Source organism: Podarcis vaucheri (assembly GCF_965113315.1).
Source record: "Podarcis vaucheri genome assembly, chromosome: 2".
Taxonomy (NCBI): Eukaryota; Metazoa; Chordata; class Lepidosauria; order Squamata; family Lacertidae; genus Podarcis; species Podarcis vaucheri.
In genome coordinates, this window is record NC_138760.1 from 8,228,848 (window position 1) to 8,250,982 (window position 22,135).

Genomic DNA, 22,135 nt, shown 5'->3' on the forward strand with positions numbered 1-22,135 from the left:
GGGGAACAGGTGTATCTTTTTATATCCCCACACCTCCCCCAGGCATATATACATCATTAGACCGTTTAAGTCCTTAGCCATCCCATCTCCCAAGGGAAACCTGGGAGCTGTAGTTCTGAGCAGGGCTACGGGTTGCTTCTCAAATTATCAGCACCAAACTACAGTTCCCAGTGTTCCATCTTGGCCATTTGAAGGCATGGAGCAGTTAGTGATTAGTGAGTACTGTACAGAGGTCTGTGCTAGAGTTGGCAGAGGCAGCAAACAGCAGAGACAAGGAAGACCTGGCAGTCAGACAAGGCCTGCAGGACTTGGACAGCTCCCAGGACTTGGACAACTTGCTCCAACCACCTTGTAGCGCAAAAAATGATCCTTATGTCGTGGTGAAGGCCTTGAAGACTGTCTCAGGCCCTACCTCCTCAGTGAGTTTCTTTTAAAATACAGCCTTCTGAAACCTGCTGCTCTGCAGATATTCTAGACAAGCCCCTTCATCCCCAGCCAGCATGGCCAGTGGCCAGGGATGGAGAGCTGTAGTTCCAAACATGTGGAGGGCACAAGGTTGGAAAAGGCTGCTTTAGGACATTGCAATCTGGCACTCTTCTGACACCATGTACTCTTTGTGGACTGTTTACCCTCCCAGTTTGATCCCCCACAGCAACTCTGTGAGGTACCGTAATTTTCACCCTATAGGACGCACCGGCCCATAGGACGCACCTAGATTGGGGGGGGGGTTATTTTTTTTCCCCCAGGCACGGGGCTGGGTCGGGGGAAGCCCGAGCTTCCCCCGACCCCAGCCCCCAGAACGGGTCCCAGAGCGATGGCGAAGCTGCGCGCAGGGGGGTTGCGCAGAGCTGTGCCGCGCCCGGGAGCGCAGGCAGCTCTGTGCAACCCTCGGGAGCTTCACGCCGGGCTCCCGAGGGTTGCGCAGAGCTTCCTGAAGCCTGGAGAGCGAGAGGGGCCGGTGCACACCGACCCCTCTTGCTCTCCAGGCTTCAGCGAAAGCCTGTATTCGCCCCATAGGATGCACACGCATTTCCCCTTCATTTTTGGAGGGGGGAAAGTGCGTCTTATAGGGCGAAATATACGGTAGGTTAGGCTGAGAGGCAGTGACTGGCCCTAGGGCACCCAGCAAGCTTCACGGCTGATTGGAGATTTGAACCCTTGTCTCCCAGGTCCTCGTCTGTAATAGCTACACTACACTGTGTGCTTTGCAACAACATGCACATGCAGGCATAAATACATAATGGAAGAGTTATTCAAACGATTCTCTAATTAATTAAAACAAGGCTGTATTGTCCTGAGCTAACTATGATTGAATCTTTGTTTCGTAAAGCAGAGGTGGGGCTTGAGAGAACACAGAATGAGCTTTCCTATTGCCACTTTTGTAACTCGCTATACTACCATTATCTTACTTTATTGTTTGCTTTAATAGGGTGGGAAGGGTGGTGTGTATGGGTACTTAGCTTGTGGTTTGTTTGTTTTTATATAAAAAAACCCTCTTTAAATAAACATTTAGTAAAAAAAAAATATGTGTTGCTAGACTACATCTCCCATAATCCCAGGCCACTGGGCATGCTGGCTGGGGCTGATAGGAGTTGGAGTCCACAATTTCTGCAGAGCCTGCAGGCTCCCTGCCCTATTATAAAGTATAGTGATTATGGGATAAGTATTTTGCTATATGCCAATATACTACTCCCTTCAGTCCAAAGGGAAAGAGCAGTGAAGTCTTTCAGGAAATGCAATTAAAGCACATTTTCCTGCTTTCGCATCCCAGCTTGGTTAGATATACACTTTACGCAAACACACACACACACACACACACACACACACACACACGTAGAGAGCACATTGTTAACAGCTCGCTTCAAGTGGTTGAAGGCTGAACCTTGAGGGGCACTGAAGTTTTATAGATGTATCTTAAGTTGCATGTTTGGATTGTGGTTCCTGCAATTAGCAGATGAGGTGGGAGATGAGTTTCTGCATTAGACCGCTTCCACCTGCAGCTGCAGTTCTTGTACACAGAAAAGCAAGCATGCCTGGGAAACAACTAGATTAGAGGAACCTTGTCCCTGGCATCTCATTTAAGATGCATCATTATGTAGTTTGTGCCCCACGGTCTGAAATGTAACAGCCCAGATAATGTTTCATTTATCTCCTCATTTGCTTTGTGTGAGAATGAGGTTTAGGAAGAAAGAATTTTAGCTATGTGCATAACAGGAAATTGTATACTGAGAACATCATAGTTGACAAAGGCTACCTGACCTTGAGATGCCGGAGGAGGAGTGGACAATGTGAGCAGAGAACAGAGTAGCCATGTGGAGAACGATAACAAATGACTTTGGGAAAACTTGGAGAAAAGGCTCTCAAATCCATTCCGGTTTGGAAGACAGGAGAAACTCAGACCTTAGTGACTGCTAGCTCGGCCCAAGGGAACCCCTAAGTAAAACCAGGCAGAAGTTCTGCTTGCAACCAAGCGGCATATACCGTATTTTTTGTCCCATAGGACGCTCCGTCCCATAGGACGCACCTAGTTTTTTGGGGGGGAAATAAAGGAAATTTTTTTCCCCTTTATTTCCCCCCCAAAAGCAGGTGGGGAAACCGAACCAGGTCGAGGAACAGCGGGATGGCAGCACTGCGCCTCCCTGCTGTCCCCCGAGCTTGTGGGGCTGGCCAATGTCTGCCCGGCACGAGGGGTGCTCTGCATCAGGGCGCCCCGCCCGCCGGGCGGCAGGCTGCTATCCGCAGTGTGGGGAGCCATGCGGGGAACTCCTGCAGGGCTCCCCATGCTGCGGATGTCTGCCCGGCGCGGGGGGCGCTCTGCTTCAGGGCGCCCCTCGCGCTGGGCGGCAGGCTGCTATCCGCAGGCTAGACATCCCTGTGAGACCTCCCGCAGGGCTGCCTAGGCTGTGGATGTGTTCCCGAAGCCTGGAGAGCGAGAGGGGTCGGTGCGCACCGACCCCTCTCACTCTCCAAGCTTCAGCAAAAGCCTGCATTCGCCCCATAGGATGCACCCAGATTTCCCCTTCATTTTTGGAGGGGAAAAAGTGCGTCCTATAGGGCGAAAAATACGGTACATTTTGTTAAATAAAGAATAATAAAATAATTGTTGTGACTCCCACTCAAGAACAACAGCAAGAGGTGTGTTTCCTTGGGAGTTAAGAAGCTATTCTTTATTCTGACAGTATAAACTCAGGAACGGGAGAAGAGCAGAAATTAATCAAGGTGGCCCCGGGTACCACTGGTAAGGCAAACCAATTCAAGCTTCATAGTCCGCTAAAGGCAGTTCATGATTCCAGGATCAGGAGTTGCAGTCTGTGACTGTACAGGTTACACAACACTGTCAAACCGATAGTTGCGTTAATTGAACTAACAAATATACCCACAACGTAACTGGCTGTGTTTAACTATATAAATTCTTTATACATCATATAAACATAACTCTTTTCACATTATCTAATTGAGTAGAAGCAATTAAGGACCAACATTTAGAACAGGAAATGCAAATAGATCAGTTCTTCTATATGTAATGTCCAAATAGAAGTTTTTGTGTTCTACATATGTACAAAAGAATCAGTTTTTTTTAAACATAATGTCCAAATAGAAGCTTTTGTGTTCTACATATGTACAAAAGATTCCGTTTTTTAAAAAAATAATGTCCAAATAAAAGCTTTTTGTGTTCCACATATGTCTTAGCGAATACAAGAGTCAAACGTAACAACTTTAAGGAGCACTACTTGCAAAAGATGAACTTTTCTTTGTAATGTTCTTTGTAATGTAATGTTCCACATCTGCGTTTGCAAAGTATGCAGCTGCTGTATGCAGGTATCAGGCGAAGGATACGAAAGATCTTAACATGTGCCTTTGCAAAATATAGTTGTTGTATGCCGGTTTCAGACGAAGAAACTTAAACGTGACAAGGATTCCCGGAATAATACCTTGTTTTGCCCTGTCGGGCTTTGTCAGCCGAGCATACTCATATTTTGTGTATCAGAGACTTGGAACGAGTGACATGGCGGTGCTTCAGAGGCCACACCTGAATTTCCTCTTCCCGACTGCTGAGTCTCCCTCCCTCCGTCTGGCATTGAAGGGGGCCTCCCTGGCATTGCATTGGCCGGCCTCCTACCCCGGAGCCAATAATAATAATAATAATGATAATGATAATGATAATATCTTTATTGTCATTGCCCCCTTCCGGACTGCTCCATAAAAACACTAATTAAACAATACAGTATAATACAGCAAGGGAGATTAGATGACCTTCAAAGTCCGGGCTTCCCATTCAGGGCCGAGATCGCTCTGGAGAAGAAGCTGTTCTTAAGATGGCTCGTTCTTGTCTTCATCGTCCTGTATCTCCGTCCCGACGGCAAGAGCTCAAAGAGACAGTGACCAGGATGCGATGGATCTTTTATTATGTCCAGTGCCTTCCTATGGCACCTTGTGGCATAAATCTGCTCTAAGGTGGAGAGTGGGCAGCCAACAATGCTCTCTGCTGCCTTGACAACCCTGCACAACCCCATCCTGTCCTGGGTAGTACAGGAGAGGGCCTGTGAGTCTTCCAGAAGGAGAATCTGAACGGAAAGATCTGGCTCTGAGCGGGAGGACTCTGAGCCACGACCTCTCTCCTCCCACTCGTTGCCCTCACCAGAGTCCTTGGGGATGGCCATGGCAGAAGGGTCTTTAGGTTTTTTCAGGTGCACACAATTTCTGGCCAGTTCAGTGGCTGTAATTTGTGGGCTGCATAAATAAGGAGCTCTTTCCTGCATGCATCAAGTAGATTTGAATGTCACCCAGGAAAGCCAAGTGCGTCACAGAGACACACCTTATAAAAAATGCATGAGACTCTTATAAAGGCAATTACCTTTCTGCAAGGCAGTGGGGGGACAGTACGTGACCCAACGAAGTAATGAAAAACGTGTAAGAGTGGAACACTGTTTTGTCCTGTCAACAAGTGAGGCTACCACCGCCACACACACACACACAAATCTAGTAATTGAGCATGGCAATGAAAAATAATCCAAAATAGGAAATTTAAGACGAAATGTGGATGATAGCAGAAAGAATTGTGACTTTCTGGACCCCCAGATGTTAAAGGTCTGACAACCCTGATTCTTCTTCTTCCTCCTCCTCTTTAGAGCAGTTCACATGATCTGTTTTGCCTGCTTTGGCCCCTATGGGGTAATGAGCCGTTGTCACGGGATCACCTTCCCTTTCATGACGAAACCCGTACTCTGTTCGATAAACACAGCTTGGGAACATGTTAGTGGGCAGCTCAAGGGGTTTTTGCTCCCAGTTCCTGCAAAGATGCCCATGGGAGCAAAAACCCCTTGAGCTGCCCTCCAGGGACTCAACTAGAAATAGCAGGGTTGGGTTGGGGTCGGGTAGAGTCAAAGGAAGAATTGGTGAAAGTGAGATTTGGGTGGATTAAGGAAGGCTTCTATAGTGCCTTGAAGAAAATAGGCTAAAGTAGATAAAAAGGTAAAGGGACCCCTAACCATTAGGTCCAGTCGTGACCGACTCTGGGGTTGCGGTGCTCATCTCGCTTTATTGGCCAAGGGAGCCGGCGCACAGCTTCCGGGTCATGTGGCCAGCATGACTAAGCTGCTTCTGGCAAACCAGAGCAGCGCACGGAAACGCCGTTTACCTTCCGGCCGGAGTGGTACCTATTTATCTACTTGCACTTTGACGTGCTTTCGAACTGCTAGGTTGGCAGGAGCAGGGACTGAGCAACGGGAGCTCACCCCATCACGGGGATTCGAACTGCTGACCTTCTGATTGGCAAGTCCTAGGCTCTGTGGTTTAACCCACAGCGCCACCCGTGTTCCTGTGCTAAAGAAGATCAACTGCTGTGCAAAGGGCTCTAGCTCAGTGCAAAGGGCTGTAGCTCATCTGTTTGGCATTCACAAGGTCCCAGGTTCAATCCCAGTAGGGCTGGGAGAGGCCTCTGACCCTGGAGAGATGCTGCCCGTCAGGTGAATCAATGGCCTGAGTCATTAAAAGGTGGCATGCTGTGTGGTTCCCAGGCTTGGACCAATGAACCTTTGTGTCTTCCTTTTGCAGTATGTGACCCGCCAAAGGCTGCCACCATCTCTTTCAGCATCCAATCATGGACACCGACACCGTGCCCCCACATGAAGCCTCGTTGACAGTTAATGAGCAGGTATGTGCCTCTCAGGGACCCCTTTTGTCAAAGGGGTGCCTGAATGGTGGGGGAGAGGAGCTGCCGCTGGCCCCGTGGAGCTTTAGACAAGGTTATCCTTTGTTTCTTTTCAGGTGATTGTGATGTCGGGTCATGAGACCATTCGGGTGCTGGAGGTGGGCGTGGATGCTCCAATACCTGTGGAGAACGAAGGAAAAACTCTGAAAACTGCATCAGCAACCAGAGAAGAGGCTCCTGTGAGCTGCCCTCCAGAGCCCAGTGAAATGGGAAGGGAAGGGGTAGAGCAAAACCCAATAAAGGCATCGGGAGAGTCAGGTGGTAAGAGGCACTTTGTTCGTTCATTCTTTCCGTCCGCCCTGCTGCCCAAGAAGCCGTGCCATAAAATAAATTGTAGGTTAAATGGGTCAACAGGGGGCAACCTACAGGCCTCTTAGTCTTCTTTTTGTGGTATATTCTGCATTAGGAAAAAGTCCAACTTTCTAAAAAGTTAAGGACCCTACAATCTTCATCAGAGGCCCTTCTCTGTGTGCCTCAATTGAGGGCCCAAGTGAATCATAGAATCCTAGAGTTGGAAGAGACCACAAGGGCCATCGAGTCCAACCCCCTGCCAAGCAGGAAACACCATCAGAGCACTCCTGACATATGGTTGTCAAGCCTCTGCTTAAAGACCTCCAAAGTAGGAGACTCCACCACACTCCTTGGCAGCAAATTCCACTGTCAAACAGCTCTTACTGTCAGGAAGTTCTTCCTAATGTTTAGGTGGAATCTTCTTTCTTGTAGTTTGGATCCATTGCTCCGTGTCCGCTTCTCTGGAGCAGCAGAAAACAACCTTTCTCCCTCCTCTATATGACATCCTTTTATATATTTGAACATGGCTATCATATCACCCCTTAACCTCCTCTTCACCAGGCTAAACATGCCCAGCTCCCTTAACCGTTCCTCATACGGCATCGTTTCCAGGCCTTTGACCATTTTGGTTGCCCTTCTCTGAACACGTTCCAGTTTGTCAGTGTCCTTCTTGAATTGTGGTGCCCAGAACTGGACACAGTACTCCAGGTGAGGTCTGACCAGAGCAGAATACAGTGGCACTATTACTTCCCTTGATCTAGATGTTATACTCCTATTGATGCAGCCCAGAATTGCATTGGCTTTTTTAGCTGCCGCGTCACACTGTTGGCGCGAATCAATTGTTGAATCGATCTTCTTGGTGGTGGCTCCCCATCTATGGAATGTTTTCCCCAGGGAAACACATCTGGCACCATCATTGTCAGTTTTTATGAGGCAGAATAACACATTTTTTTAATTTGTCAAGGCCTTGGGTACTTAAGTTAGTATCTACTTCATCTTTTAGTGAGGTGGGGTAGGACTTGTCCTTATTATGTTGCTGGGTGAGCATTTTAGGAATTTTGTATTGTACTCTGTTTTAAATGATCTGCTTTTTCATCCTGCCAGTTTGTATTCTATCAAGTCACTTGGAGACTTTTTAATGTAAAATGACTATCAAATGTAAGTAATCATAATAAGCAATGCTTCCCTAGCTGGTGAGGAAACAGGGAGCACGTGAAAACATGAGGGACATTCTGCCAGCAAGGAGCACTTGAGAGGAGTGGGAAACCCAGCTATTAACTCCCAGTTTCCAGAGGTTAGGCCAAAGGATGAGTAGTTTCTCCAGCTGAAATCACTTGCCAATGAGCTTGCACACTGCCTGCTGCCAGTTGGTCCAGCTCTAGGCCTTGGCCCACCATGTGGGAGTGGAGGGTGCAGGGAGCAGAGATGGATAGAAGCAAGCGGTTGCAAAGTGTGTGGGCTGGGCAAGATGCCAAAGCCAGGAACAGACAAGTCGGCAAATGCAGAAGGCATCTGGGTAATAGGGATGGTCTGGAAGACATGGAGGACCAAGTGCTTTCTCAAGGCAGTGAGTTGTTCAGACTGGAGAACAGTAGGACCCCTGCAGGTTATCTAGGCAAAAGTGGAAGGTAATTTGTTTCCCCCTGAGTTTCTTGCTAGAACAATTCTACCCAGATTCTTCACCTAAGAGGCCTAAAGTGCCTGCTGTTCCTTTGTTGGGGGCCTGATTTAAATGGGTGGACCTATCCACACACTGTTCCCTGCAACTGGGCTTCCTAGTTAAATGGGGCCCTCACCTGGCATGTTGGCAGTGTTAGCATGGTTCTTCTGGTGGGTACCACAATCACCATACGGTTAGCACAGGTTTGACTCAAATAGCTATCATTAAGAAAAACGAGTCACTTTGCAAATTCTGTAATCATTTGTCCTGTGCGTGTGAAGCAGCTGCCCCCAAATTAAAGAAGAAGAAGTAGTACCAAACATTTTAAATAGGATTCGAAAAATGCCCCCGAAAATCTACGGTCCTCCAAACATTATTAATCAACTTATAGTTTACTTTTTAAATTGACTGCCCCATTGATACCCCACTGCGGTGCCAAAAGATCTTTGTGGCTTCTGCTCAAGCCCTCCCCCTCCCAAATTGGTCTATTTTAGAAAAAAAATTAATGTGTTTTTTTTCTCTTTTAACTGACGAGACCTGCAGGTCCCATGCTATAGTTTTCCCACTTCCAGATTGAGTCCTTTAAAAAAAAAAAAAAATGACAACACCCATTTTTACACTTTGGTGATGCCCACGTTTATGTTTGGGCCACATGCACTTTAAAGGACAATTGGAGTTGGAGGCACGTGGGCTACAGCCCCCCCCCCTTTCTCTGCCTGCCATTATCCTATTTCCAAGTTCCTTCCCTGAATGGCTCTTCCTTCTGTAAAGGGCGGTTTCATGCCATGCTCACGAGTGCTACCTCCATCTCCAGCATTCTGTGGGTATCACCCGAACGGGTACACAAAACAAACTGTTTCCTCTTGTCTCCAGGTGAAGTAAAGGCATTACCTGAAATAACCCCTGCACCTATCCCGGGAATCGTCCCCTTCAGCCAAGTGACAAGCCAGCAAACACAAACTCTAACGCCCGTCACACTGCAAGCTGCACCGCAGGTAACTTACCTTACAGTTCTTTTGTTGGGCACGCGGGAGGAAGAAGCCTATTGGCCACTGAACAGAGGAAATGGTGCATTTCAATTTCTGCAACAGTGTGGGAGTTTCCACCTGTCCCTTGGAAGAGCCAGGTGTGGACATATCCTACTTACGTAGAAGCAGAGTTGCCAGAAATCCCTTGGCTTGAGGGATTGTAGAGCAGACTTCCAAAACTGTCTGTGAAGTTGGCATTTGGTGTGCATTGAGCACTCTGGGCCCCAGATGTTCTGGGATCAAGAATGCCGCATTCTGTTCTATGGGGCTTTGATGCCCTCAAATGGGTTCCTGTTTTCAAAGTGTTCCATCTGGCCAGACTTTGTAGAAATCAAATGCACTCTTCCAGTGTTTACTGGCAGGGATCTGTTTCTTAGCTTGTGCGAAGCTCTGTGGGGCATATGCAATGCAGCTCTGGGCCATGGGTCTGTTCAGGGTCTTACACAGTAAAGAACTTATCGCTGTTAAGGGGGATCTCCTCCTTGTCTTGGAAAACCTGGGTTCCAAAGCACATAGGCATTTTGTTCACTGCAAGCTTATATGGAGCAACAATTTTTGTGAATAAATTGTTCTCGCCCCCAGCCCCCCACCACAATCAAAGGGGCTAACCATCTCCAAGCCGGAGAAAACTAAAGGCATATGCTGAGGGCCTTTCCACACAATCAGCTTTTTTTGCTGAATCAATGAGCATTTGTTACCGAATTTGATGCACACAGTCCCCCTGCAAGGTTGCATTTTTTGTTGTGGGCATATCACATTTTCCCAGTATTTAATCTGCAGTATTACCAGGGGGTGGGGTGGGGGAATGGGGTTGTGCAAGAGTCAGCTGTTAGGCGCTCTGTGCTATTATTAGTGACGCAATTCCCTCCAGCACCAGAACCACTGCTCTGGCTCACATCATTTTGTAAATGTCTATTTATTTTAGAAAAATCTAATTCCTCCTGGTAGTTGTCCGCTCCTTCATTATTCAATGCAAAACATGCCCTCAAGCCTACAAGCCACTTTTCCCTGGGCCATTTTTTGAAATTTAAATTGTTGGTTTTAAATTATCTATTTTGTTGTTGTTGTTATATTTCAAACAGGTCCCTATGGGTCTTGGGTTCTTATGCACCTCACAGTTTGCAAACAAGAGTTTGTAGCAAACCAGAATTTATTTGTTTTTTAAAAATAAAATACTATAATACTAGTTTTATTCTCAATAGTCATACGCATTTAAAGTTTTAAACATTCTTTCCTTTTTCCCACTTATTACGGCCTCTTGAAGGAAAAGAAAAATATCCTTGAAAAAGGATTTAAAAATTCAAAATACCTTGGGCCATTTATAAAAGGATAAAACTGCTCTTCTGCGTTTTTTAATCTTTTCCTGTGTTTTTGTCCTCCATCGCACACACATGCAGCAAGACAAGGCAATGCAGTCCTTCCATCTACTATATTGGAATGAGATATCATACTTATTTGCATTGGGACTTGGGGAGCTATCACCTACTTCATAAAATGCAATTGAAGCGTGCTTCATTTGATTGTGTGGAAAGGCCTTTAGTGCTGATGTCAGCAGGAGAGATTCAATGCTCAATCATCTTCTTCCCTGCTCTGGGCATTAGCCACTTACAGCAAGTGTTCCCAGCCGCTGCGCATTTTGTGGATGCTGCAATGTCCACAGAGAGGCAAAAGACTGAGGCAGAGGTACCTGAGACTGAGATGCTTTTCTAGGCAGGAGGCTTTGTAATCAGGTGTGCTCACACCACCCAGATCTTTTCTAAGATGAGTACAGAGGAGCTCTCCTTCCTTGCTCTTCTTCTCTTCTGAACCCTCTGCAGTGCTGTTTGCAGCGGGTGGCGCTGTGGGTTAAACCACAGAGCCTAGGGCTTGCTGATCAGAACGTTGGTGGTTCGAATCCCCGCGACGGGGTGAGCTCCCGTTGCTCGGTCCCTGCTCCTGCCAGCCTAGCAGTTTGAAAGCACGTCAAAGTACAAGTAAATAAATAGGTACCACTCCGGCAGGAAGGTAAACAGCATTTCCATGCGCTGCTCTGGTTTGCCAGAAGCAGCTTAGTCATGCTGGCCACATGACCTGGAAGCTGTACACCGGCTCCCTCGGCCAGTAAAGCGAGATGAGCGCCGCAACCCCAGAGTCGGTCACAACTGGACCTAATGGTCAGGGGTCCCTTTACTTTTACTTTAAAGCAGCAAGCCGGAATACTTAAAGCGATTAGATTTAATTATTTATCTTTATTAAATTTTTAAATTGCCATTCATCCGAGGATCACAGGGCAGTTTACAATATAAAATCACAAAAATACACACCACAGTAACAAACAGTAAACCCCACAAAAGGCCGTAGATTGTTTAATTCGCCAAAGGCCTGGGAGTTGCTAGGCAATCCTCCCTGGAGAGAGCATTCCACAAGCAGGGAGCCACCACAGAAAAGGCCCGTTCTTGTATGTCTGCCCTCCGGACCTCTTGCGGTGGATGCACACAAAGAAGGGCTTCAGATTATGATCGCTGGGCCTGGGGCGGCTTGTACGCAGAGAGATGTTCCTTGAGGTGTCGTGATCCTGAACCCCTCAAGGCTTTATAGGTCAAAACCAGCATACTGAATTGGGCCTGCAAACTAACCGGCAGCCAGTGCAGTCAGGCATTACCGTATTTTTCACTCTATTGGACGCAGTTTTTCCCCTCCAAAAATTGAGGGGAAATGTGTGTGCGTCCTATGGAGCGAATGCAGGCTTGTGCCTCCGGCAGGGAGAGGCTGCACGGGGCTATGGCTTCTTTAGCCCTGCGTAGCGTCTCCCGGCAAGGAGAGGCTGCATGGGGCTAAAGGGGAAGCCAAAACAGCGAGCGGGATCCATCCCGCTCGCTGCCTTGCCTTCTTCCATAGCTGCGCGCAACCCCTCCGGCAAGGAGAAGCTGCACGGGGCTATGGATTCTTTAGCCCCACGCAGCCTCTCCCAGGAGGTAGAGGCTGCACGGGGCTAAAGGGGAAGCCAAAACAGCGAGCAGGATCCATCCCGCTCGCTGCCTTGCCTTCTTCCATAGCTGCGCGCAACCCCTCTGGCAGGGAGAGGTTGTGTGCAGCCTGTACACTGCTCTTTGGGGCTGGGGGGGGAAATATTTTTCCCCTTGATTTCCCCCCCTAAAAACTGGGTTCGCCCTATGGTGCGAAAAATACGGTATATGCTTAAACTGTTTTGCCCCTGTAAGCAACCTGGCCGCTGAATTCTGCACCCGCTGAAGTTCCCGAACTTTCTTCAAAGGCAGACCCGCATAAAACATACTGCAGTAATCTAACCTAGAGGTTACCAGAGCATAGACGACAGTAGTTAGGCTACGCCAGTCCAAATAAGAGCACAGATGGGCCATCGGCCGAAGTTGATAGATGGCGCTCCACCCCACTGAGGCCACCTGAGCCTCAAGCAACAGCCATGGCTCCAGAAGTACCCCCAAGGTATACCTTTATCAAGAGCAGGCAGTTTTCCAGCCAGCCGGTCTAGGGAACCACTCGCTAACAGTGCCTCAGTCTGCAGCTAAGTAGATCTGTGGATAGTAGATCCCAAGATCTGCTACAGAGCTTCATGGGGAGCAAATCCAATATTGCTTGCAGTGAATATTTCCTTGTGGAACGTTGCAGGGAGTGTTCTCTTAAGAAAGAACTGTCACACCTACAGGAGGAGCAGCATTCAGTGACTCCGCCGAGGATGTGGTACAACCGCGCCAACTTTCCCCAGGACATATCCCGGGAGAAATAATTGGCGCCAACACATCCTTAAAATGGCTGCACTTTACTGTGATTGCTACAAGGCATTGTGCTTTGGGTGGGTGGGGGGAGGGCAGGGGAGCTGATAAAAGATGCAGCCTAGAGCAATTTGTCAGGGCTGTGAAAATGTCCCCATCTCGCTCTAACGTTGACTTTGCAACCCGCCCCCACCTGAGTGCCACAGAGCTGGGTCTGCCCAGCTGCTGGCACGGGGCAGAAAGCCGCACACAGCACAACTCAGGCAGGCGTCTCCTGGCTGGGCTGGGCCTCTTGTGGGCTTGCTAACGTGGCTGCTGCTGCTGCGCTGATGCTGTCTGCAGTGGCGTTGATTTCTTTTTTCCCTTTTCTTTTTTAAATCTTGTTTACTTTTGCAGGTCTTGACTCAGGAAAACTTAGCAACAGTTGTGACAGGCGTTATGGTTCCAGCAGGGGCAGTTACTCAACCTCTTCTTATCCCCATCAGTATTGCAGGTCAAGTGGCAAGTCAGCAGGGGCTGGCTGTATGGACATTTCCTGCAGCAACGGTTGCTGCCCTCCCAGGACTGACGGCTGCCTCTACTACTGGGGGAATTTTCAAATCACCTATAGCCAATTTGCAAGGTAACAACAGCTTCTTAGAGGGTCTCTCCTTGTGACAGTGACCATTCAGTTCTTGTGCAGGACCAGAAGCCCCCTTGCTCTGCGGAGGCCCAGAAGTACTTTGCGTTCTTTAGGGAACGCAGTATTGCTTTAGGAGTAAACAGAAGGTGGAGGAGCAGGGGGTTAGTTTAAAAGAACACAGTGTGGAAGGGGGGGGTAGTTTAAAAAGAGCCATTGGCAATATTTCCATTTCCATTATCTTAGAAGGAAGGGTGTGAAGCGTGTTTTGCAGCAGGGTTGCAACCAAAGTCATGCCCTTCCAGATGTCGTTTGACTACAGCTCCCATCATCCTTTCCCATTAGCTATACTGGTAGGGGCTGATGGGAGTTGTAGTCTATGGGCTAGTGCTTTTTTACTGTATATTAGTGACCATTGCTCTGATCCACACTCTGGAGCATCCCGTTGATGAGTTCATCTGCTAGTTTTAGTGAGCAAACTAGATAACATTTTCATATCTGTTACCTCTTCTGAAATGAATGAGGGATCCCCTGGGAGCTGAGGGCCTCCATCAAAGCGGCCCCCGGCCAGGTACGCAGCAAATTCAGTAGCAGTCCCTGAGCATGTTCAGTAGATTACAGTGCAGTGTGTCTAGTCAGTTTCAGAGCAGCTGTTTCCATTCTTGTCTCCCAACCCCCCCCCCCATTTCATTTAAGAGAGGCTGTTGTTCCAGTCAGTGGTTTTATCTATTTATTTAACCAATTTACAGTCTGCTTCACAGCTTAATGCCATCAAAATGGGCAGAATGAAAAGAAATGATCAAACCTGTAATTCTAGCACACGGGGGGGCCACCAAAATTATACATTTGGAAAGTTGATTAATTGAGATTTGATTTGGTATTGTGATTTGATACGGATAAAATGAGGCTTATTTTGGTTTCTTGTAATTGAAAACTAATAAAAATTATTATTTTTAAAAAGCCATCAGAATGGCGTACAAGGTAAAAACTGGATAAAACACACAAACACGGGTACTAAAAACAATACAACTGTTTTAGACAATTATAAGATCAATAACGCAATTTATTCTGAAAACCTTCTTAAACTAAAACCTCTTCACTGAGCACCTAAACATCATGATGCTGGGTCCCTGTCTCATCTTGGCTGGTAATTGATTCCAGGGAGCTGAAGCTGCAACACTAAAAGCCTGGTTTCTAGTACAGCCTAGGTGTACCTCCGGGCACATGGTGCTGTCAGCAGTGCCCCATCTGATGAGTGCAACTACCTGCACAGATAAATGGCCAAGGTGGTCTCTTAGATACCCTGGTCCCAAGTTGTATGTATGAGAATAACAATTAATGAGAAGAGGGTACGAAGGCAGGGACGCTTAATGAAGAAAATATGGCCACGGCAGTATTACTTCTGCAGGCACATCTTTTCACCGGTGGCCTGTTCACACAGGAGCCTGTGATCTGAAGCCTCCTGGTGGATGTAGAGGCTATCAGTTGTGACAGCTGCTACAGCAACTGTGAGGCTTCCAGAAAGCCCTGGCTTTATCTTGCAGTAGGGGAGAGCAAGGAAGATGCAGTGATACAGATTTCTGTGTAACACACAAACTTTCATATTCTTAATTTGGATATGATAAAAGATGCTATCTCATCTTTTATCTCAATCCTGTGCAGCTGCAGCAGCAACAGTCTGGATATAAAACACCTGCTCTTTCCTTTAGCTTTACCACTTTCCTGCTTTACAGCACAATCCTATACGTGCGTACTCAAAAGTAAGCCCCACTGTGTTCAGTGGGACTTACTTCCACGTAAGTGTGTATAGGATCGCGGCCTTAGATGTAGAGGTGTAACTTCACAGATTGAAGCAACCAGCCATGTGACCGTTTTGATTTACAGGGCAGGAGAAAGAATGGCAAAGCATAGCGGCAATATTGAGTGTTCTTGTCTTGCTCCCACAGCTGCCGCAGTGCTGAACACGGCAATACAAGCCCCTTTGCAGCCAGCCCAGCCTCTCCAGGCGCAGCAAACAGTCCAGCCGCGGCCACCAGCCCAAACACAGACTGTGTTCCAGCCTCAGGCTCAGCCAGCCATTTTGCCGCAGCCGGCCGCAGCATCCACACCACCTGTCGCCAAGCCCTTGGAAACGCCAACCCAGATCACAGTTCAGCCAGCAGGATTTGCCTTTAACCCTGGAATAGTAAGGAGCTGGAATCATTGCTGAAGAACTAGCTCAGAAGATTGGGGATGGGGGCAGGAGGGACAAGTTGTCAATGGTCCCACAGATCCTTCCGATCTCCTCTGAGGTCTGCAAGGAGTGGGGAGAGGTCAAATGTAGTTAAGCGCTAAGGCTACCTGTCTTCTGGTGTTTACAGAGAGGACGTTCTTTCATTATATGCTTCCATTGTAAACATGAGCAGCAACTTTTGGGGGGGTTCCTTTAAATACTGAACAAATACCATGGGGTTGTATCCAATGGTTTTTTATATTGTGATTCTATGTTGTGAACCACCCTGAGACCTACGGGTATAGGTGTCAGCATCGCCCTAGAGCCAGTGCGCCGACTGGACTCATGTACCTCAACCCCGACTGGGCTAGGCGAGCTGGGTAGCACCGCCAGAGACCTCCTTCTCGCAGGAACAGGTCACAGTGCTGTGGACTCACAGCTTAGAGCTGAGAGCACCGGATTCACTGTCTCAATAATACAGTCGTTGCGCAGCAGAGTTTTGCAGAGTCTTGCAGAGTATAAACCACTCGGAGAGCAGCTCTGTAGAATATCTTCCTTTTATTCTGTAACTACAACTATGATACAAAACTATATACAGAGCTGAATATTCTGAGCATAAAGCAATGCTACACTGAGAGTCTGCAGCTGCTCTTAGCAGCAATCTTATCTCTAGGATCTCTAACACTCTCACTCTCTCCGATACACTGACTGACTGACTCTCTCTCACACACAATGATTGATATGTTGCTGGGCAGAATAAGTAAATAGGCAGGACACGCCTCCTCTTCTCTGTGGAGTCAGCAGAGACCATCAGGAGATGGTCATGAGATTCTTGGGTATGGGAGGGGTGAAATCTCCTCAATAGGGTGGTATACAATCAATCAATCAATCAATCAATCAATCAATCAATAAAGACTTTGTGTTAGCAGTTGCTGCAGCATCCACAGTTGCTTCTGGGTCTTGGGGGAGCCACTGAAACAGTGTGAGATGTAGCACACAGGGCTTCAGTGGAGGAGGGTGGGAGTTGGTGAAAACTGGTTGCACTACTGTGCTGGGACAGGCACTTTCCACTAGTGCAGGGGTCAGCAACCTACAGCCCATGGGCCAGAAGTGGTCCGCGAAGGTCCTTTGACCGGCCCACGAGCCGCCACCGAACCGAGCCGCCCACTCACGCACTGTGCTAAACCAGGGCAGGGACTTGCTTCCGCAGCACCGGAAATCGCGTCGACGCAGATGCCGGAAATCGCATCTGCGCACGTGCAGATGCTGAAAATCGTGGGTGCGCACACACGCGCGACCCGACCCACAGAGGGATCTCCATGGGACTGATCCGGCCCAGGCAAAATAAACCTTGCCGACCCCTGCACTAGCGCAAAGCTATCCTTGGAATCAGCCCAAGAATCCATGTCGATAAGAAAGACTGACCCACCTAGACCAGATCCTGGTCTCACAGTGGCCAGCCAGCTGTCTGTCAGCATCTCTGACATAAACTGCCCATCACAACCCTTCTTTGGTCTTAATTCAGAGTGGGTGACTTCAGCACCCAGAAAACATCTTTGCCCTTGAACAAAGCACATTGGAAATAGTGGTGTAGCAACTTCCAGGTAGCAACACTTTAAAGTCGCTTTGTGCTTTCAGTGTGGTAATAATGGATAGGGCAGCTACTCTGGTCAGCCAGCAAGCCAGGGGCTGATTGCAATACAAACAGACCTCTTCATGAATGCGCAGTATTCTTGATAAGGGCTTCATAATAATGGATTGCTTAGACTGGGACATCACATGCACAATACTGAAAAAGGAGGGGAGGCAGCTGAGGCAGAGAGATAAGTCTCACTGTTAATGAGAATGCAGAGTAATTCAATCCTTGGCTTCTGTTTTCTCCTGCAGATCAGTGCGGCTTCTCTGGGAGCCCAGACTCAGCTCCTCAGCTCCCTGGCTGCTACACCAGTAATTGCAAACACCATTCCTAGTGTGCAAGGGATAACTGGACAAATCCTGACCAATGCTCAGGGACAAGTAAGTGCCATTTGACTCCAGAACCCAATCAAAGCCACAGTAGACCTGCACCTCTTGCATTACTAAGCGGCACAGGAATGGGTGTTAAGTGCAAGTATATAAATAGGTACCTCTCTGGCGGGAAGTTAAATGTTGTTTCCGTGCGCTGCTCTGGTTTCGCCAGAAGTGGCTAAGTCATGCTCGCCACATGACCCAGAAAAACTGTCTGCAGACAAACGTCAGCTCCCTCAGCCAGTAAAGTGAGTTTAGCACCACAACGCCAGAGTCGTCCACGACTGGACTTAACTGTCAGGAGTCATTTACCTTTACATTTTTGTTCTCTGTTTTAAACCACGCTGAACTATTTTCGGCTCTGAACACACATTTAAAGCATCACAATAAGGGGGGAAATATGATGTGTAAATGTGCACAAGTTTGACTCAGCCCTTGAGAGGTTGAAAGTCTCCCTATTCTGCAAACTCCCCCCCCTTTTTTGTGTGTGTTTCTCATAGCACTGTCACTTTTGTCCTGCCGTCCTCCAACCCTGCAAAGGCGAGAGGGAGAGATTTGAGAACCTTTGCACTGCATCCCTGATGCATCTTTCCTTCTCCTCTCTTCCAGGTCATTGGGACTCTTCCGTGGGTGGTGAACCCAGCTGGAATTGCCACAGCCAACACCGCCCCTGCTACATTGCCGGCACAGAACCTACAGCTGCAGGCAGTGACGCCGCAGCTGCTTTTGAATGCCCAAGGCCAGGTCATTGCCACCTTGGCTAGCAGCACCATCCAGACAGCGACAGCGGCAGCTGTTAGAAAACCTAGCACGCCAGAAACTCCAGCAAAGAGTGAGGTGAGCTTCAGCTAGCAAGGACAGCTGATTCTTAGGGGAAACCACTGGCGGACTCTGCAGCAGAAGGATAGCAAGCGGGCATGCATGGGGCACCCATATAAAGGGGGGAGGAAATGAACACATCGGACTGGATCCTAAAAACCACTTACAGGAGTTAAAAAGCCTTTCAGGAGGCTGGAGGACCCTCTTGAGTGAAGTGTGTTATGGTGTGGGTAATTAAATAATGATGCTTGAGATTCTGGTGACCTGTACAGTGGTGCCTCGCAAGACGAAAAGAATCCGTTCTGTGATTCTCTTCGTCTAGCGGTTTTTTTGTCTTGCGAAGCAAGCCCATTAACGGATTAGCGCTATTAGCGGCTTTTAGCGGCTTATCTGCTGATCGGATCAGCTGATAAGCGGCTTAGCGGCTTAGAAAAAGGGGGGAGGAAAAAAACCCCGCAGGAACTCGCAAGACATTTTCCTCTTGCGAAGCAAGCCCATAGGAGATTCGTTTTGCGAAGCACCTCCAAAACGGAAAACCCTTTCGTCTACCGAGTTTTCCGTCTTGCGAGGCATTCGTCTTGCGGGGCACCACTGTACTCTTGTTGGCTTGGCGGTTGAAATGTATGAAACGATTCCATTGTAAAGTGTCATCTGAGGCACTACAAATATCAGGGCACTACGAATAAATGTTTGTGTCAATCTGTGATGACTCATATGTACAGGCCAGTCAATGGTGTTAGCCATCACTGGGTGTTGCAGTTATTCATTGACGCAACGTGTGAGCATGAGGCAGGTTCACATAACCTCATCCTGAGTCAGGGTCAAGACAGACGTCGGTTTTTTTAGAACCAGTGGGTCACTTTAGCAACACCCTCACTGCATTCGAACTGAGTGCACCTTTTCTTCGCAAGACCAAGCTCTGGAAAAACAGACTCTGCTAGGCAGATGTGCATGGCACTGATTGGCTGCTGCCTGTGATGTCACTAAAAAGCACATATCCACCGCCACCCCAAGGTCCCTTGAACAGATTTTCAGTTTTTAAATAATGTTTCTTTTTTAATAATAATAAAAAACCACACCACTAGGACAGAACAGTAAAAGAAAGATGGTTACCCCTCTGGAAGCCTGAGGGAAGGGACAAAACTATTGGCTGAGTTGATGTTTTGATTTGCCTGACTGCCGTTTCAGTAGTGAGAAGATGCAGGGTTCATCCTGCAGGTCAGAGACTTGCTGTGACATATGTTTATATCACATCCGCTTTCATTCTAATTTGTATCCGAGGGGACAGGGCTTCCAGGTGGAGGAATATAGCTTTTGCTCAAGCAGTATGCATTGGGCAAAATTAGCAAATGATAGGCATATTAGTTTGCATGATTCCGATTGTGTTTTTGATCTTCCTTGAGTCACCAGGACTGCACACGGTCCTTGCTAACTACCATATTTTTTGCTCTATAAGACGCACCAGACCACAAGACGCACCTAGTTTTTGGAGGAGGAAAACAAGAAAAAAAATATTCTGAATCTCAGAAGCCAGAACAGCAAGAGGGCTCGCTGTGCAGTGAAAGCAGCAATCCCTCTTGCTGTTCTGGCTTCTGTGATAGCTGCGCAGCCTGCAATCGCTCCATAAGATGCACACACATTTCCCCTTACTTTTTAGAAGGGAAAAAGTGAGTCTTATAGAGCAAAAAATACGGTAGGTTTGTTCATCAAGCCATGCCCCACAGCTCATGAAAAACCCCAGTCTCTGATAAAAAGCAACAACACCACTTTCTTAACGTCACTCTCTTTTGCTGCCTTGCCAGGTCCAGCCAATTCAACCCGCCCCAACTCTGCCACAGCCAACCATAGTCATTGCAAGCCCACCCCCTGCATCCAAGCTAGCTTCTGCTCCTGTCCCCATCACCTGCTCAGAGACTCCGACTGTCAGCCAGCTGGTTTCCAGTAAGCATCTCTGCGACCCCTTTGGCTTTGGAGGCAGGTGGAGGGGTGGCTGGTAATGGGAAGGGGTTCACGGTCCAGCCTTACGGCCGGCTGCGGTGGGTGCGCAAGCCGCAGTTTCCTCTGGAAATCAGGAAGTGCCCGATTTGTGTGGCGAGAAGGCATTGCAACCCACGGGGCTGAAGCTAGGCCAGTCTGCATCTGGCCAGTGTCCACCTGGGGACCACAGGGATGTTGCCTTGGGTTCCATGATGCAAGAAAGGTGGGATAGGAATGTAATAAAAATTAAGACACCTGCACAACTCTCTTAGCCTGAAGAAGAGGCTGCTGAGCCTGAAGAGGCCTCTTGTAAGCATGAGCCTTTAGGTGCTGCAACACAACAGCAGCAGCAGCAGCAGCACCCTTCTTAGGCTCTTCTCCTGGGTTCCTGCTTTGTGGTGTAAGGTGTCCAAGTGTGTGTTCCACTCTTCCACCAACTGCAGTGGACAGCATTTGCTGTGTGCTTGGCTGCAGGAGCTGCGACTGCATAGGGTTAGGATTTCCCCATGTACCATGACATGGGCATAAATTGCACCTCCTTACTGGTCCATTTTTTATTTTTTTACTTCTTAGAGCCTCAGCCTCCAAACAGCGGAAGCGACGAAGACGGGATCAACCTGGAGGAGATTAGAGAGTTTGCCAAGAACTTCAAGATCCGGCGCCTGTCTCTGGGTCTCACGCAGACGCAGGTGGGGCAGGCGTTGACTGCTACCGAAGGACCCGCGTACAGCCAGTCGGCCATATGCAGGTGAGATGGATGTTGCTGTTCCCCAGGGCTCCTTCATCCATGACATCTCCACTGAGTCTGTATGGTTGCCGCACAGTCATGGGATCCAGTATTGGGCATTTGAAATAAATGCTGTGCCTGCCTATTTCCCAGCCCCTTTGAATCCACCCTTAAAATATAACAGTGGGATCTCAAGGTAATCTGCTTGCAACCCATCAAATAATGGCCAGTCATCGGATGGCTATGTGTCTTCCATTCACTCCACGAACACTGAATCATCCTCTGTCTCCAGCCTCATTGGCTTCCCCCAGCCTTAAAAGTACAGTAGTACCTTGGTTCTCAAACTTAATCCGTTAATCCGTTCCGGAAGTCCTTTCCAAAACCAAAGCGTTCCAAAACCAAGGCGCGCTTTCCCATAGAAACTAATGCAAAATGGATTAATCCGTTCCAGACTTTTAAAAACAACCCCTAAAACAGCAATTTAACATGAATGTTACTATCTAACGAGACCATTGATCCATAAAATGAAAGCAATAAACAATGTACTACAGTCACACAATCAGTCAATCAGTCAGTAGCTGAACTACTGTAGGTTCCACACAGTCACAAAAACAAAAACAAAAAGCCGCAAAAAACAAAAATGCAAAATAAATAGCAAAAACAGACAGACCTCAGTGTAACACTCAAAATGGAAGTGTGGCACTCAAAACGGAGCACTCTCAGCTTCCGGAAAAATTTCACACACTTACTTCCGGATTTGCAGTGTTTGGGTTCCAAGTTGTTTAAGTACCAAGGCATTTGAGAACCAAGGTGCCACTGTATTTGAAGGTATTTAAGAAAAAATATATAGAGA

The 22,135-nt window shown here is 47.9% G+C and overlaps 1 protein-coding gene across 2 annotated transcripts in view; it reads left to right on the top strand.

The window, feature by feature from the left end:
* Positions 1 to 22,135, top strand: part of POU6F1 (POU class 6 homeobox 1) — a 46,897-nt gene that overhangs the window by 22,173 nt on the left and 2,589 nt on the right. For both annotated transcript variants that reach the window (XM_082205705.1, XM_082205706.1), the window contains exons 2-10: positions 6,055 to 6,154; positions 6,268 to 6,472; positions 9,036 to 9,157; positions 13,318 to 13,543; positions 15,487 to 15,725; positions 17,640 to 17,768; positions 18,369 to 18,596; positions 20,381 to 20,519; positions 21,129 to 21,303. In XM_082205705.1, coding sequence (XP_082061831.1) covers positions 6,101 to 6,154; positions 6,268 to 6,472; positions 9,036 to 9,157; positions 13,318 to 13,543; positions 15,487 to 15,725; positions 17,640 to 17,768; positions 18,369 to 18,596; positions 20,381 to 20,519; positions 21,129 to 21,303 — 1,517 coding nt within the window. In that variant the 5' untranslated portion in view covers positions 6,055 to 6,100. The remainder of the gene's footprint in view (positions 1 to 6,054; positions 6,155 to 6,267; positions 6,473 to 9,035; positions 9,158 to 13,317; positions 13,544 to 15,486; positions 15,726 to 17,639; positions 17,769 to 18,368; positions 18,597 to 20,380; positions 20,520 to 21,128; positions 21,304 to 22,135) is intronic.